The sequence below is a fragment of the Periplaneta americana genome, chromosome 15 (genome assembly GCF_040183065.1).
Source record: "Periplaneta americana isolate PAMFEO1 chromosome 15, P.americana_PAMFEO1_priV1, whole genome shotgun sequence".
In the NCBI taxonomy this organism is placed as follows: domain Eukaryota; kingdom Metazoa; phylum Arthropoda; class Insecta; order Blattodea; family Blattidae; genus Periplaneta; species Periplaneta americana.
Window position 1 is genome coordinate 127,918,281 of NC_091131.1, and position 19,311 is coordinate 127,937,591.

The 19,311-nt window shown below is 36.1% G+C and overlaps 1 protein-coding gene across 5 annotated transcripts in view; it reads right to left on the reverse strand.

The window, feature by feature from the left end:
* Positions 1 to 19,311, reverse strand: part of LOC138715323 (serine-rich adhesin for platelets-like) — a 1,148,033-nt gene that overhangs the window by 984,378 nt on the left and 144,344 nt on the right. For 4 of the 5 annotated variants that reach the window (XM_069848108.1, XM_069848110.1, XM_069848109.1 and 1 more), the window contains exon 2: positions 1,566 to 2,582. In XM_069848108.1, the coding sequence (XP_069704209.1) occupies positions 1,566 to 2,478 (913 nt within the window). In that variant the 5' untranslated portion in view covers positions 2,479 to 2,582. The remainder of the gene's footprint in view (positions 1 to 1,565; positions 2,583 to 19,311) is intronic. The other variant, XM_069848107.1, reaches the window with a different exon arrangement.

A 19,311-nucleotide genomic window follows, 5' to 3' on the forward strand; every position in this document is an offset into this window, starting at 1 on the left:
CTGACCTTGTGCAATATCTCGTAAATTGTGAGATGTGCGCAGACGCGAAAGTATTGATTTTTTCCGAGAAACAAATGTCATTGACCTTGATATAATCTAGAGAGTAAAATAAACATTAATTTTGATATAACCTTGAAATTGATTTATACATTGAAAAACTATATGACAAATTGAATTTATTTGAATATTATTTACAATTAACGCTAATTATAGTAACAGAACATAACCTTCTGCGAAAGTATTGGATTTCCAGCCTCCGTGACGTTTCGCTTGTTGTCTTTCGATTGCATATCCGAGAATAATCGATATTTGCGCTTTCATATTGCTACAATGGTGTTTTCTGATTGGTGGAACACCTGAACTTTAATGAATAGGTTTACTTTAATGAGGTCCATTAAAGGGCTGCTACCAGGTGTATAATTACTACATTTCGGCATGGTCGAGCATAAAATATTTTATTTTATTAATAATAAAATAATAATGAATAGGAGGGAAAAAAATTAACACGAATAAAGTGTATGTAGATAATAAGTAGAAGAATATCAGTTTGTTTTTGTTTTCCGATCACAGTCTGTCTCTGCATTGTCATTCACTGAATACTCACTCCACCCCTCTCTCGATAATAGTAGTGGTCCAGTTGCATTTATACTACGTCACAATTTCGTGGTGTTTGGCAACCACTGAATTAAAGTATAGACTAGGCATAAAGTATGTCCCGATAAGGGTTCAGAATCAATCCAAAAGAATGCCAATTATAATAAAAGAGTTAATGGAAACTTTCTAACATGTTGAATTAGGACAGTCTTCGATATGATCGAGCTGACAGCCGAACAATAACTATCGAGGAGGACAGGAGGAATTAATTTCGCTTCTGTTTTACAAGCTTCCTTGAGCCATTTCGGATTTACATCGTATATGTAACAGTATCGTAATAATAGTGTCATCAACCGTATTTGTCTTATTGAATAGGCTAATACACGTAAGAGACTTGTTGTTTGATATGAAAACACGCACTCGGAAACTAAACTCGCCAACAAAAAAGCGAAACACTTCAGATGTTTTAATTTAAGGAATTCGTACAAATGGCTGTATGTTTGCAAGTAGAAAACAACTGAATTGTTACCTGTTAATTAAACAAAATGTTGATAAAATGTCGGTATATTATTTTGGTAACCAGAATATTTTCGGTAGGTATGATTATCAATAACATTAACTTAGATCTTATAATGAAAAGGAAGAAAATTGAAGTGTTTTGCTTTCTGTGCCGATTAGTGTATTATAAATATTTCAACATTTTAACAAAATGTGATCCTGATTACACCAGTCCCAAGCCACAGATGTATTAAAGGTTTTACATTAATGCTAAAGAAAAAAAATGAAATCAAACTTTGCTAAGGGAACCGAAAAGTTAAGACGGTTGCCCTGAATTTGTGATCTTAAGTTCCTTTAAACTCCGTATGTCAATAGCCTGTAACTTAAATTAAATGTAGGCCTACTTCGTTAACGCATTTTCAAAGAATCTCAATTACTGAATATCTTTCAATCAATAAAACTCAATCACTCACTTTTGTTTCTTAGCCTAGAACGCTGCAGTGAATCATTTATTCCTTGGACCGGTTGGTAGGGTTGAATTTTCCATGAAGACGCCCCCGACGTGCTACAGCAATCAGATTCATGCGCGCTACTGTTGGTAGAATGACGTCTGCGGCCGCCGACATACGATCCATTACCGTTTCCATTCCATTTGCCATAGATGTCGAGTAAAAGTTCATCTACAAGGTGAGATACGCGTCGCCGATTCCGACTTCTCTCAATCGCACTCTTTTGTTTTTCGTTTTCACTGGTCACACTGCAATCATCGTCACATTCTGTTTCTTCTTCAATTGAAGATTCGCGAGAAATGGAAGACGATCCATAAAATGATGGCGATTTTCTTTTAGGAAGCATTACACTTCGAGGAACATTTTGTAACTCGTCTGATGTATTTGATTCACTCAGTGCAGAATTATATGACAAAGACCTCTGGAAATCGTGACGTCTATTTCTTGATGTCGGTAATGTTGAGAACTTACAGCTACAATCGCCAGACATGTTTCGTTGTTCTTCCATTGTTGGAAATTCTGCAGAACGCCACTGTTTTAATGGAACATTTCCCGTTATTTGTGCATTGTCTAAAGTAACTCCGTTATTGTGTTTAAAATCATTTTTCATCCCCTCTTTTTGTGACAATAACTTTGAATTAAAAGATCCAGATCTTTGAAAAACATGTCTGTTAGTCTGTCTATTCACCACCATCGCATTGTCTGATTTAGCTTTCTCTAATTTTCTATCTTCTGGTTTAGGTTTCTCAACATACATTGAAGCCTCTTTAATCACTGAAGTTGACTGTGGGGCTATGACCAAATGTCCAAATACGGCATGGTCTAAATGACGCAATTCTTCCAATGGAACTAGCGCCATGTCTCTTCTTTTCCCCATATTATCGTAACTTATCCAAGTTGACCGCTATCAGCTTCAAAATATTTCGGTTAAAAGCTTCATAGTGGAGTCTGCATTTCTTGTCACGATGGTGTTCTGCCTACCTGAAAAAATAAACAAATTTAACCATTATTTATCTGTTGTGGTAATCATAAATATGTACGAGTATTTATATAGCCCCCTTTCAATTGCATAGGTTACTCAAGCGGTAACAGGTACGATGGAAATGGAGTAATGACAGAAGGAAATAAAGTACTCGAAGAAGCCTGTCCCAAAAACCGATTGACCAAAAAAATTTTGGGGATCAAACCCTCACTTAGCTACGGTTGATTTTTATCGGTTGATGTAGGATAAAATCTCTACAACACTATATATTGAAATATGAAAGTGAACCAGAACAATATAGAATAATATAGAACAACAATATAGAAAGACAAACGAGTCTTGTTCGGAAGGATAACAAGACGAGATACCAAAGAAAAGAGAATAGAAATTAATTTCGTATTTAAAGCCTATTTTCCTTTATATATTGTGTATTTGAGGCTCCTAAGACAACAGTAGCAAGTGGGATAAATAACTCAAACATGGAAAATCATTAAAAATATATTTCAAAAAGAAGTCTTAGAAACTGTAGCTTGATAACAATATAATCGTTGTGAAATAATAATAATAATAATAATAATAATAATAATAATAATAATAATAATACCTACATGATTTATAGTAACTCTCCAATATTATGTTTATTCGACATGTTTCCTCAACTTTGAATAATGTTATTATTCGAGATTCATTAGGATGAACGGACAGATTTTCGCTTAAAACTGACGCAACTCCGTCTTTGGATGCTAATAACTTAATATTTATGGCGGATTAAATACAAACATGTTGTCCACACCTGTGGAGTAACGGTCAGCGCGTCTCGCCGCGAAACCAGGTGGCCCGGGTTCGAATCCCGGTAGGGGCAAATTACCTGGTTGAGGTTTTTTCCGGGATTTTCCCTTAACCCAATACGAGCAAATGCTGGGTAACTTTCGGTGCTGAACCCGTGACTCATTTCACCGGCATTATCACCTTCATTTCATTCAGACGCTAAATAAACTAGATGTGGATACAGCGTCGTAAAATAACCCAATAAATAAAAAAAAACAAACATGTTACATGCATGTAAAAGAAATTTTGTTTATTTTATTCCCAAAATAAAATTGTACTACATTGTTTAAATAACGACACAAAAACATGTAGGGCAATCCTTTTTATAATTGTGAAGACTTTGAACCACTTGCTGCGGCTAAACCGTAAAAGATGGATCGGGACATTTTGCAAGTGAAATGCTTTAATAAATGCAAACTTTTCGAAAATGGAATCCGTTTTGGTCCATCTCTTAGGTTTTATTATTTAGGACCATTCTTGTTTTGCTTACGCCAACTGGTATGCTGAAACCACAACACGATGATCTAACTTTAATAACTGTAAGCGTGTGGCGTCAAGTACAGACAAACCTATTTGCAGGAAAAAGTCGCGAGAAACATTATGAGGTTTCATAGGAAAAGAAACCTTGAAGAGAATGATAATTCGCTCTCTAGTATATTCACTGGCGAAACTCATGTGTAACATAAATGTGGGTACTGTAAATAAATACTAGAGACCTTACATATAGCAATGTTCTATTCTATTGGTCCTCCTTGAGGGGAGGGATACGGGCTGGGTACCGACTTCACACGTAAGCCCTTGAGTGGGCCCACTGTATACCCAAAATGGAATGATGTGCATGCCCTAAGGCCCCCCGCGCTACATTATTCCCCTGCGGGCCGCTCTGAACTCCCCTACAGTAAAAAAAACCAAGCCTAAAGCATCTCAACTTAATACTTTTCTAATTACATTAGAACTAATAATTACAAATATTATTGATATAACAAATATAAGAACTTGTATAATAGCACGATTAATATTTAAATCTCCTATACTGGATTAAAGTACCAAATAGATGAAGTGATAAGAGAAAAGAATGGACGCGGAAGGTCACAGTGTTAAATAAAAATGCATGAGTCGTTCACTAAGTTTATAAATGATGTAAGTAATATAAGAACGGGAATGCTGGCCCTAATACAGGAATGTGAAGGATCAGCACGACCAAACGGTAGAGTGACATATTATAAAAAATAATCATCTTCTAACCTATCCTACAGACTTCTTCCACTCTTCCGCGTAGATATCACCGTGGCCTCTCATCCCCAAGTCCCACGAGCACTATGAGCTCAGCGGACAACTCATGAAACATAGCACTACCACCAGTAACTAAGGACCACATATCACAGGTTCGGTGGCGGCCCACAGCCGAATCTACATCGGAGCAAGCCCGAAATATGGGAAAGAAACGGAGATGATGATAGAGGGGAACTGTAATTATGATGGCGAAATGAGATCGAGGTCCAACGTCGAAAGTTCCCCAGCATTTCTGCTTCAATTGATTGAGGAAAAATCCCGGAAAAAACCTCAACCAGGCAACTTGTTTCAACCAGAATTTGAGCCTGGGCCCGCTCGTTCCACGATCAGACATGCTAACCGTTACTCCATTGTGGCAATGTTTCTTTCAATAAATTAAGGTTTAATTTTAATGCCAAGGAAAAGTCATTTTTATATAGAACCTAATACTTAACGTTATTAAATGTTAAATCTGGAATTAATGTTCCTTTTTTTTAGTTTGTTCTTTACAAGTAGCCTAAATCTTAGCTCCGAAGCTTCGAACAGTAAGTTCTTTTCTAACTTCACTAGACTTTGTGGCCACAAATGGGTAGGTCTCCTTCACCTTCTAAAAAGTTTCATCTCTGTAGCTTCTATTCCGTTTAATTTTCCTTCGCATTGTCCAAGATTCACAGACAGAGGTACCATATCTCAATAAGCATTTCTCTTCTAAGAATTTGCTAAGTATATCTGTACTATTCTACAGAAGGAACTAGACTAAACTAAATCCAGAAAAATCACAGTCAATCATTGTGGGCCATTCACATTTGTTAAGCTATATTACTTACTTACTACTTACTTGCTGGCTTTTAAGGAACCCGGAGGTTCATTGCCGCCCTCACATAAGCCCGCCATTGGTCCCTATCCTGAGCAAGATTAATCCAGTCTCTACCATCATATCCTACCTCCCTCAAATCCATTTTAATATTATCTTCCCATCTACGTCTCGGCCTCCCCAAAGGTCTTTTGCCCTCCGGCCTCCCAACTAACACTCTATATGCATTTCTGGATTCGCCCATACGTGCTACATGTCCTGCCCATCTCAAACGTCTGGATTTTATGGTCCTAATTATGTCAGGTGAAATATACAATGCGTGCAGCTCTGTGTTGTGTAACTTTCTCCATTCTCCTGTAACTTCATTCCTCTTAGCCCCAAATATTTTCCTAAGATCCTTATTCTCAAACACCCTTAATCTCTGTTCCTCTCTCAAAGTGAGAGTCCAAGTTTCACAACCATACAGAACAACAGGTAATATAACTGTTTTATAAATTCTTACTTTCAGATTTTTTGACAGAAGACTAGATGACAAAAGCTTCTCAACCGAATAATAACAGGCATTTCCCATATTTATTCTGCGTTTAATTTCCTCCCGAGTGTCATTTATGTTTGTTACTGTTGCTCCAAGATATTTTTAAGCTATATTACCATACCAAATTTGTCCCCGATTAAAATATACGGCACCGAAATTCTGTTCAGTGAATCAGTAAAGAATCTAGGTATTTATATGGATAAAATTTTAATTGGAACCTTCAAGTTGCAGAAACCTGCAAAAAAATATTTTCATCAATCCACTCGTTTAGGCGATTAAAGAATTTCTACCCTTTTCCGTGAGAAAAATGTTAGTGTAAACACTCGTGATGCCCCACTTCGATTACTGTGATATTCTGTTTACTGATCTAAGCGTTACTTCGGCGCAGAGACTACAACGTGTTCATAATATGTGCATCCGTTTCGTCTGCAATATTCGCCGGGCTGATCACGTAACACCATCCCTCGAAATGTTGTCCTGTCTCCGTCTAGAAGATAGTAGGAAAATCCACTGTCTTTCTCTTCTCTTTCACATATTGCATTTCTCTACTCCTGTCTATCTTGCGTCTCGTTTTCAAAATTTATCCACCCATCATAACCTAGACACACGATCACAACACTCCTCAATATTATCCATTCCCTCCCACCGAACATCCTCATATTCATCTTCTTTCACTGTGGCTGTTCCTCGGCTTTGGAATTCCCTACCGAGTAATGTCAGGGACTGTCAGACATCAAACCAATTTAAGAATAGGCTAACGAAATATTTTTCTAACAATTCTTGTTAACAATAATAGCTCTTTCACGTTTCTCAATATTTAATGATTATACAGTATATACGAGTATATCACAGAATAAATATTTAAATTATCTCATTATTATTATTATTATTATTATTATTATTATTATTATTATTATCATTATCACTATTTCTTACCAATGTTTACTAACATTACTTATCCAACTTTCATTATTGACTTTCATGTTGTTTTATGGTCTAGATATTAATGTAATAACTATGTAACCAATTGTGTTCAATTAGAATTAGAGTCTGGCTGGGCGGAAGAGAAGGCCTACTGGCCTTAGCTCTGCCAGATTAAATAGATAAATTATTATTATTAAAAAAAAATGTTTAAATGTTGATGAAACGTCCTAGGTCAGAGATATTTTAGATTATTATTTTGTTATTATTTTAAACTGTATCATATTTTAGCCATTATCACAATAATATCTTCATTCAAAACTTGAAATTCACAATTTATGTTCTATACAACAAGCATGTTCTTTACAGGTAGCCTAATTATTACCGACGTCAGGGGAAAACAGACAGTTGACGGCTCTCACAGAACAGATCGAATCCTACTGCACTCTGTGAGATTTGTAATTGACAAAACTGCTGCTGGCTAATTATTTAGTAAATAAATAATTTTATCACTCTAAAGCTAGTCATTTAGTTAATTAGCTAGACAAGTAGTTAGGTAATCATGTAAGTTGGAAAATGATTAGATGGGTAGTTAAATAAGTATGTTCGAATTCATTTGGTAGGTAGTTAAAATATTCTGGTAATTAAGTAGTTGAGGTGATTAATTAATTAGCAGATTGTTAGGCAATTATTTAGGTAGGTAATTACTTTGAGGGATAAACAAGTAAACAATTTTAATCCTACAGAATTATCTTTTATGATTATTGTTTATTGATGACTGAGAAAAAAAGCAGCAAAGGAAAAAACCAAAGGAGTAAGATTCGATACGATGCTGTGGATTGAGCTCGGCGTAGTTCAGTGCTAGAGCACCCAGTGCGTAGAACTAGGGGTCCCGGGTTCGATCCTCGGCGCAGGAGCAAATTTTTCTCAGTCATCAACAAATGAGCCGTTCAAAGCAGGAGTGGTGTAAGTCAAAAATGGGTAATGAGGGTTAAAGTAAACATTCTGTAAAATACAGCGCAAAATAGCAATTAATATTCAATTTATTTAAACTATTAGTAGTCAGTGGATAGCAAGAAGCCCATATTAATTGCTACTTTGCGCTGTACTTAGGTATTTCGTTAACATGTACGGTAGTTAATAAGTAGACAATTGATTATGTACAGTAGGCCTAATTATATCGTGAGTTAGATTGTCAAGTAACTATCCAAAATCCATGGCGCTACAGCCCATGAAGGGCCAAGACCTACCAGCCGGCTGCTGGCCTCACGTCCACAAGCCGAAGCAGAAGTGGACGATCATCCATATAGAATGGAGGTATCGTGTGGTTAGCACGATGATCCCCCCCAGCCGCCGTTATAGCTGGTTTGCGAAACCGGATTTTTGCTACCTATCGTAGCTCCCCAAGTGCATCACGATGCTGAGTGGGCACCGGTCCCATACACTGGCCGAAATTTCATGAGAAAATTTCTTCCCCCATGAGGACTCGAACCAGCGCGTATTCCGTAACGCGAGTCCCAGGCAGGATGCCTTAGACCACGACGCCACGGCGCGAGACTGTTAAGCAACGATGGGATTAAGTAATTACTTGTCAGTTGCTACTTTTAAAGTAGTGTTGGACATATCTCAGCGGTCCTGGCTGGAGAAGAACATCACAGGAGCGGCTGGGAGTTGGGATGTAGTGGAACTGATATCAGATGTTGACAGGCTATAGATTTGACTATTCAGCTACCGCAAGGGTTAATACAGGTATAGTGATTCGTTAATGTTTGTATGAAGCTTGTAATGTGAACGTTATCAGTTCGGAAGCTGGCGAGTAAGGATGTGGTTTCAAGTAGCTTTGGAGTAACAGTCGAGGCATTTCTTTTGCATTTTTCACAGGGCCGGTGAGGTGAGTTCCTTGTAATAAGTAGCCTACGTAGATGGCTGTGTAGGTAAAAAAGATAGGCAGGTACGTAATTAGGTAGGAAGTCATCATTAGCAGTTCATATCTGTCCAAATTTATCGGTTCTACCTGCAAATGAAAAGATCATTCCGACACCTCTTAGAACAAATTGTATTTTTGGTCGATATTATCGGCTATCAACATAGACGTGTAAAAAAGTGGCAGGGGATTAATGCTCTCCCTGTAATTGCGTGAAACATTTTATGCTGTCGGTTGGATGTTATTGTCATGTTTAGATTTTTAAGGAACTGGTTCGTATTTATAATGACTGAATACGACTGAGAGTGAAATAGATGTAATGGAATTTATGTTCTACTATTGATGATATTTCCTCTATTTTTTATTGAATATATACCAATACCTACAAGTATTTACAATGGAATTGCTGGGTTTCATCTGAATTAGTTTTTTGGAGAGTCCTTAGTTTGGGAGTATGTTAAGAGAAATAAAATATGTAATTCATGTACGTTTATCCTTCTAGCAAACACCATATCAATGCAAGAGTCTAATTCGTTGCTAAACAAGTGACGTCAAAATAGTGTGACGTAAGTCAATGCCGTTGCTAAGCAAGTGACGTCAGATGTCGAAACTTTCGCAACATTTTATCCATTTGTACCTCAACCATAAACGTTTCACGCTAAAAGTGATCTTTTCAACTTTTCCTCTTCTATTTCGGGTGGGAGAAAAGGCTAATAGGGATTTCTCGATCTCTGATCGGATCAAAAACCCTGATAGAACTGATATTTATCCCTTGCGGTGAATTTCGGTAAAATCCGGAGGGCTTAATTAGTCAAATTCACTCTCCTAGTCTCCGCACTGGGGCGCTCTCGGATCTTCGAAGATGCGAAAGAGTGATGTGCGGAAAGCAACGGAAAGCTACCGCATTTACCTTTCCCAAGAAAAACTGCAAACATGGCATCAAATAAGACGAAGACCATGGTCATAGGAAGAAAAATAATGAAGGTAAACTTGCAAATTCTAAATGGGGCAGTAGAACAAGTGGACAGCTTCAGATACTTGGAGTGTACTATAAGCAGTAACATGAGCTGCTGCCAGGAAATCAAAAGGAGGATAGAAATGGGCAAGGAAGCTTTCAATAGAAAAAGGAGCATCGTCTGTAGAACTCTGGAAAAAGAACTAAGAAACAGACTAATGAAGTGCATTGTGTGCAGTGTAGCATTGTATGGGGACAGAAACATGGACATTACGACGAAGTGAAGAGAAACGAATAGAAGCTTTTGAAATGTGGATATGGGTAAGAATGTAAAGTTTGCAGTGGATAGACAGAATAAGAGATTATGCTGTTTTGAAAAGAATGGGTGAAGAAAGAATGATGCTGAAACTGATCAGGAAGAGCAAATGGAATTGATTGGGTCACTGGCTGAGAAGAAACTGCCTACTGAAGGTACACTGGAAGGGTTGGTGAACGGGAGAAGAGTTTTAACGTGGATACAGATGAGGAATGAAAGACAATTAAAAACCGTTAAACTGTAGATAGAAAAGAAGTGAGGAAGATAGGAGGGATTAAGAAGAGTGTTGCTCGAAGGGATGACGGTTATTGAACCAAATTGGTATAGTTCCATGTGACTGATAGATTTATTTTGAGAACTGTAGCAGCTTCAAGATAATCATTTTCATTTATGGTAAATCAGACCTCCTTATATTTTATTACATTTAAGCCTACATTAAGAATTATTAGGCCCAAATCTGCTTGAAGCTTTCACTTATTCTATTTGTAATGATCAATGGTCGTGTATTTCTCTTACTAATCCAATTCCTAACCTATACTGAACAACGCGTCTTCTACCTCTTCAATATCTTTATCATTTCCCTGACACGGAGGCCTGCTACTACAGAAATTCCTAATTGCACAATTTCCATCGACGCCATTTTATTCTACTTGAAAACAAAATAACTTGAATATGTCTGAACTGCGACTTGAATTCAGGTTACTTGAAATCACATGATTTGAATTCAAGTTACTTGAAAAGTGTGAACGAGACTTTAATTCACGTGGAGTCATTTTCATGTTGACAGATTGTATCTTAATTAATAATTACTATAACTGATCATGTTATCTTCACGAGCTCGCAGATGTAAATAGCGTTATATACATTATATATACAAAATATATTATACATACATATTAGAGACAAATTCAATTCTGTTGTTTAACCCTATAATTAGAGACAAAATTGTTTAACAAGGAAGGAGAAAGACGTGACAACAGCGCATGCTGCTTTGATGGACCTGAAGCCATCTTGATGCTACCAAAACATTGCAAAATAGCTATTATGTTATAGAAGATATTATGATAAAAGAAATCCCATATGTCCCTAATTTCCCGGAGGAATCACAATTTCTTTTTTGTTTCGTAACACAGAATCAACTAAGCACGTATTTTTTGAAGCAAAATTGGAAAACTGTCATACACAAACTATATATAAGTTGTTATATTCCAGGGATACAGAACTGGCGTGAGAGGGGTGGAAACCATGGGGAAAGCGTTGGTTTCCCGTCCATAGTCCACCGGAGTTAAATGACGAATCTGTGACCCGTACGCAATCACATAAGACAGACTTACTTACAAATGGCTTTTAAGGAACCCGCAGATTCATTGCCGCCCTCACATAAGCCTGCCGTCGGTCCCTATCCTGTGCAAGATTAATCCACTCTCTATCATCATATCCCACCTCCCTCAAATCCATTTTTATATTATCCTCCCATCTACGTCACGGCCTTCCCAAAGGTCTTTTGCCTTCCGGCCTCCCAACTAACATACTATATGCATTTCTAGATTCGCCCATATGTGCTACATGCCCTGCCCATCTCAAATGTCTGGATTTAATGTTCCTAATTATGTCAGGTGAAGAATACAATGCGTACAGTTCTGCGTTGTGTAACTTTCTCCATTCTCCTATAACTTCATCCCTTTTAGCCCCAAATATTTTCCTAAGATCCTTATTCTCAAACACCCTTAATCTCTGTTCCTTTCTCAAAGTGAGAGTCCAAGTTTCACAACCATACAGAACAAACGGTAATGTAACTGTTTTATAAATTCTAACTTTCAGATTTTTTGACAGCAGACAAGATGACAAAAGCTTCTCAACCGAATAATAACAGGCATTTCCCATATTTATTCTGCTTTTAATTTCCTCCCGAGTATCATTTATATTTGTTACTGTTGCTCCAAGAAATTTGAATTTTTCCACTTCTTCGAAGGATAAATCTCCAATTTCTATATTTCCATTTCAGTCACATAAGACAGACACTGAGTACAAATTCCCTCTCCTACCAAATCAATGACGCGGGGGGGGGGCGAAAGGAAGGGGTGATTGACGTATTCTGATGAGTGACGTAACGCTACAATTGTCCCCCAGTTCTGCAAGCCTGGTCTACTCTATGTCTTCTGTGCTCGTTGCATCCCCGTGCTATTAGTCCACAATATCATCAATCAGCCGCACAGCACAACACAAGACAACACGTCGGCCGTACTCACGAAGCGATCCGCACCGTATGTACTCCCTCTGTATAAATAAGGACCAAAACATCCCCCTAATTATCAGTTAATCCTGAAGACGAGGAAGATGAACATCCTCGAAACGTCGGTGGATCACCAACTTGTGGAACACAGACTTCTGAAGTGTTCAAGGTCGTACGTAGTTTCGGCCGCTTACCCACCCTCCTCACGGACTTTTCCCTTTGCAAGTTACACTGCAAAAAATAATCTCGTCAGTCTCCTTGTGCTCACCTCGTCAATTCTTTCTTGATCGTCTCAGTTCCATTAAGGCCTATAGGTTGTTTATAATTTACTAGTCAGCGTGTCGTCATTTGTGAAAGAAGGCTTATGAAATAGTGTTGTAGTAACTCGAGATAATCAGGAGAAAGTAACTGAGAAGACGATCAGGAGTGATTAAATGATTGGGACGAAAGTGACAAGAGATGATAAAAAAAGATTTAAGGCAATGGGAAGGAAAATAATACAGTATCCGGGACTATTGGGTAGAATGGCAGACGAGACGGCGTGAAATAACAGATTGCTGAGAACATTTTAATAGGGAAATAGCTGGAAGGACAATCAGAACTGAAATAATTTGATCAGAGAAAAATTAATGAAGAAACAAGTGTAGGTGAAATGAAGGGAAGAAAAAAAAAGATTGACGAGATTAATAATAGGCCTAGTAAACTGTTTGGAGGGACGATCAAGAGGAAAATTAGATGATGGACGGGACTATGAAACGGAAAATGAATCATGAGACGGTTAGGAGAACGGAAAGGTGGGCGTGGATCATTTTGTAGGGACTCAATCGCGTCAATACATTTCTTAAAATGTTTAAACTAACACCAAAAGCTGTTCCCATAACTCTGAGTTTTATTGTACATGGAAGAAATAGCGGATGACTCACTGCTAGAAAGATATTAAAAATATTTGTAAACATAGAAAATGATCTCTTTTTTCTGGCTACTCAAATTTAGACTGTGAAGCATACTCGAAGCATAATAGTATTTATTAAGCACAAGTTATACAACTTTCAGACTTCTTTTTATTTGTTCTGGACACCTGGCTTAGGATCTCGCAGAGTGACGGTGATTATGGAACATTGGTGGAATGACAATGATGAGGGGAAATGCGAGAATTCCGATAAAAAAAAAACCTCGCGCCCACTTTGTTCACTATCCAGACGGGGATCGAACTCGGGTTACCACGGTGCAAGGCAGAGAGATTAATCACTCGGCCACAAGTTATTGAATGCTTGAAAAAGTGTCTACATATATAAAACAGAATAACACAGCTTAAGTTTAGACAACTCTCAGCTATACATATAACACAGAAGAGCACAGCACAAGCTTAGACAGGATACTGAATTCCGGTTTTGTCTTTGCAGTGTAGGAAGTTCAGATTTTTACAGTAGAACCGGTCCCCAGCCCATTAGGGTGGCAGGAGGGTGAGTAAGTTTGTAGTAAGAAGAAGGGAAAGTGTGTGACCTTGACAACCATAAATGCTTGTGGACGACTATACCTGGCTGGAAGCCCGAGAACGTTTTGACTTAATATCATCCTTGTTTCGATACGAAACAGTTTTGCGAAACAACCTGTTCCAAAGAGTGTTACACTGCTCCAGTGATACCATCGACGTTCCATATGATTCCAAGAAGAACTGTTAAATTTCTAAACAGTTTCTCTCCTCTTTGCTGCCTGCAAAGGCCACGTGCAGCGTTATCATCGACCTCCAATCGTAAGTAGATATAATATCGATTTCCCACATGGCCTTTCTAGAACAGTAAGTAGGACTGTGCAATTTAATTATACGAATGAAAGTTGCCTTCCCTAATAAATATAATAAAATACCGCAAAAAAATTATCGGCTAATGATTTTAGGCAAAGACATTGCCGGCGAATCAAAATGTTATCTATGTTTATTCAATTAATTCACTGCTTTGCAGTAGTGTCGGGAAGTGTTAAGAGCTTTTGTTGTATTTTCATTAATTTTATCATACTATTATCACAATCTAGTATATACAGTCACGAAGCTTGAGTTGTGAGGGTGCTAGGAACAAAAGACTGTGCCGGTACTACTTCGCATTGTCTGTGATGAGGCGATAGTAGCGATCCTAGTGGTTAGCAACTATCTATGGATGCATATTTCCTACGTATTGAGCTTCGTGACTGTATATACTAGACTGTGCTATTATATTGTTCCATATTATACTTATATTTTATAGATTATTAAGTACTTTATTAAATGTTCAGCACATCTTCACCACATCGTAACAATACCATATTGTATTTTTGGTCCAGGAAAAATTCTCGTCTATTACAAAAATACAAGTATTTTCGTAAAAGACTACCATTTTCCCTGGACCAAAAATACAATAGGCCTATGGGGTTGCTAAAAAGTGGCAGGGGTGAGTCCTTTTGTTCGTTAGAGATGAATATTTTTCCTGAACCCAAAACAGGCCTACAATATGGCTTTACCACTAAGTAGCGGTGCTCAACATTAACCGGTTTTAAATTTTGATAAAGTTCTTTAATATAAAACGAGTGGAAGAGGGCAGAGGTAAGAAAATGTAAATACGTTTAGTGTGATCTTTTTTCACTGTGGTAAACAATGCAGGAAAATTTGCTTTGTCACTCTGATAGTTGTAGCCAGAAAATATGTCATAGTTAATCATCTATAGAAAGTTTCAATTTAATGCATAACGAATATAGGCCTATATCAATTCTGATTTTGTCTATTCTAGACCTACATGTGTATTTTTTTTATTATTTATGACTATAGGAATTGTAGTAAAGTTTATCGCGGTCAATCTTAAGGGAACGTATTCCAAGTAGAAATAGTTAATGTACAATGATAGTGAATAAATTAGGCCTATTTTATTGTTTTGTTAACCAACTGAAGAATGTGCCAATGAAAGTTGAGAAATTTCATAGTCTGACATTAATAATTTCAAGTACTACCATAGATAGGCCTAGTAATAGAATCTTAAATTTATATTTTCATTTGTTTTGGGTTTGTAGAATGAAGTTACAGTCTATAGGCCTATTTAATTAGACTCCCATTGATTAATTAATATTATTGAGTACTTCACCTAACAAGTTGTACAATCAATTATTATAATATTGTAGGAACCAAAAGTAATGTACAATAGGTCATAAACTGTGAACCAAAAGTAATGTACAATAGGTCATAAACTGTGATCTATAGTGGAGAATCGCTCCTTAAAGTTGTAAAACATCAAAAGTTAAAAAAGGTCCAACTGAATTATAGACAAGTCCTATATGTAAATCATTTTGTTGTACATATTCATAATATATCACTTATAACGATTAATTAAAATGTCCACTTCTATTAATGATTGTTGTTTAGTCAACTGTATAAAGACAGGTCTGATGCTACTGTTTCATCAGCAAGGTTTGAAATAGTTGGCTTCAAAGCAAATATATCAGGTACAATAAAAATTGATGTAAAAATAAAATGATGTCCCTGTACAATCCGTCACTCAGCAATGTTTGCCTTTAGGTCTACTCGTAGTGGCCCGATACATAACTGTCTTGCCGGGGAATGAGGAGTGGGGAGTTAAGGGGTAGTCTGCAGTACCTGAATTGAGGTAACGCCCAGGCCTGTCGTAGAGTAACAGCAGATCATGTAACAAATACAAAGATGGAGAAACCACATCGACGAAATTCATGACTTAAGATGAAAGGAACAAAAAATTAACTATAAACAATCAGAAAAACAACATTTGGGACAACTTTTGAAACAATAGCGTGAATTCTCTGAGACTACATATATTATACTTGATCTGTAGATGATTAAGACGACCACGACCACGATGATGATGAGGAGGTGAAGAACGACGACGATAATTCTGGATAGGAAATTCGTTATTTCGTCGTTGCGTCATTCTCACTAGGCTATATGAGTCGCCATTCACTTAACTCAATCGTCTTACCGAATCTCATCAAATAGACTTATCTTTCCAACAGATTCAGTTACATTTGAGTCGATAGTTGCACAAACAACAAGAGTTCAATTTTTATCGAAATTGAGTCAAGTGCTGTACAGCATTCGTATGTAGTAGATGCATAAATAACGCGAGTCCTTTTATTTCATACGGGTAAACTTACACAGTCATTTTCATGTTCTTTGCTTAAACATCATTAGTCCTGGACTCACGTTTATGCAACAGATGGAAGACGGCAGCAGCACACACCAATGTCAATTCTGATGCTACTGTTTCATCAGCAAGGTTTGAAATAGTTGGCTTCATAAACAAATCGGCGCATCTTTACCTTTGTTTGAACAATCAACATCACATTTTCAAAATGTACAAAGCACGCGGCTTTCAATAATACTATTTTTTTTTTTTAAGAAATTTCATCTCACACCACTCGTCTTGGAGTTTACACTTTCTTTTTTGGCATTTTATGCTGAATATAAAAATGCTGTAAATTCACTCAACACAAAACACAAGAAAAACGAGAAAAATTTAAACGGTGAATAGCGTAAGGATAACGACAAGGGAATGGCGGAACCGGATTAACGTTAGTTAACATTTATTACAAAATATTAGTTAAGCATTGCTGTCAACTATAAGGAAGAAATATAACTAATAGCAAGACTCGAGGCTCCGCTCAAATTATAACTATGTGGATTGTAATTCTGGCATAATATAGACGAATTAACAGAGTATACAACTTGCGGGAAAGAAAAATTCTAAATTACACCTTTTCCAGTTGTATTTCAGAAAATATCAATTTAATTTCAGAAATTATAAATTATATTTCAAATTAGTCAATTCAATTTCAGATAGTATGAATTGTATTTCAGAAAACATAAATTGTATTTCAGATTTGTCAATTTAATTTCAGATAGTGTCATTTGTATTTCAGATTAGTCAATTCAATTTCAGATAGTATCAATTGTATTGCAGAAAACATCAATTGTATTTCAGAAACTATCATTTGTATTTCAGAAGCTGGTGGTGATTGTGCCCGTGCAACACAGTGCAATTCATCATGCTGCAGCTTTATACGAGTAGGTATGGAGAATATGCCTGTCGGACGATAAAATGCAATAAAGTTGAGGATTTGTAAAATTCATTTTCCATTTTTTTAATATATGTTAAAATCTCAAGTAGGCCTACATTTGTGATTTTGTGAAATAAAAGTGACTACCTGTATGTAATCTTAAATGCTTAGCTTATTTTCTGAAATTAAATTGACTATATACAATACTGTACTACAACTGTACTGTAATTCAATTTGTTACTTTTTCACTCCGTATCACTAAGCTTCAAGGCATTTACTCTATTTATTGTATTATGGTACTCTTTGTCAATGGCAACCTGTAGTGGTTACAGGAAGAAATAAATAAATAAATAAATAAAATACATCTGTCAAATTATATTGTTCGTACGTATATAATAATTTGATAAATAACTTTGGAATTTATTACTGCATTAAGAAGTACAGTACTTTACAGTACAGCATAGTACCTTTTTAAAAATTCTTATATGAAACCCAATATACTTTAAAATAATAAAAATAAAACAAAAAATTGAAGATACAAAATCTGAAATACATTTGATACCATCTGAAATACAATTGACAAATCTGAAATACATTTGATACCATCTGAAATACAATTGACTAATCTCAAATACAACTGATACTATCTGAAATCGAATTGACAAATCTGAAATACAGTTGGTAATATCTGAAATTAAATTGACTAATCTGAAATACATTTGATAATTTCTTAAATTAAATCGATATTTTCTGAAATACAACTGGAAAAGGTGTATTACGACATTCACCGTGTAGACGCAGATAGATCTAATCACTTCTGCAGTCACACTTCAAAGCAAGCGATTTTCACATCATATTACTTCTAAAAAAAAAAGCAGTTTCGTGTTACAAATGTAATATCAAGCAATTAATTTCTCATTATAGTACAATTTCTTTGAAATTCGGACAAAGCTAACAAAAAGTAAACTGTCCGGCTTGGTCACCCTTTCATAATATGCATTTATATCAAGTTTTCCTTTAAAAATCCTACATTGGAATAATAACATGAGTCCACGAAATTAAAAGAAAAATGCAGAAAATAGCAATAAGAAGTATCATCCTGAATTTTATGCTGAAAGTATCTCAATAACGGAAGGTTAATATTGCACCAATTGATGACATCCATGCATTCACAGCAGTGTTGCTAGGTTGAGGAATTTATCCCTCGGCGTAGGGATTTTTTGGTCGAAAGGAATTGAGGAATTTTTTGATAGAATGACACAAAATGTAGGGTTTTTCACACCTTTCCAATTTTTCCATTTTTTAAATATTTTTCAAAATATTTTTATTTTTCAAATATAAAATGAGTTCCTTAATTTTTATTAAAAGCGCATAAAAGTGATTTAACACTGAAAACTCTATGCTTAATATGGTTTGTCGACACTGGGTTGCTATAACATATAATTTTAATTCGAAGACTTGAGTGATTCAGATAGAAACGACCAATGAGATTTATGTTTTTCTTTTTCAATTGTACTGTTTGTTGGCTGCCATTTATCATTGTCGTTTACGTCTTCCCGCTTTATATTCAAATCGATTCAGTATTTCAGTAGAGAGTAGATTGTTGCGAACATGAGTACGTTAGGAATATACTGTCTGTAGTTTCAGTTCTTATGTTAACAGCCGGGAAAAATGTACATATTGTACTGTATATTATGACCAGGGAAAGGATTTATATGTAAATACATATTTACTTATAAAGCTAATATAATTTATATTTTGCATTATCTTTATGTTTCACAATGTGTAGGGTTGAAAAATCCTACTTTTATTTTCCATATTTTTCCATATTTTAGAGTTTAGTACATATTTTCGTTAATTTCCATATATTTTCCATATTTC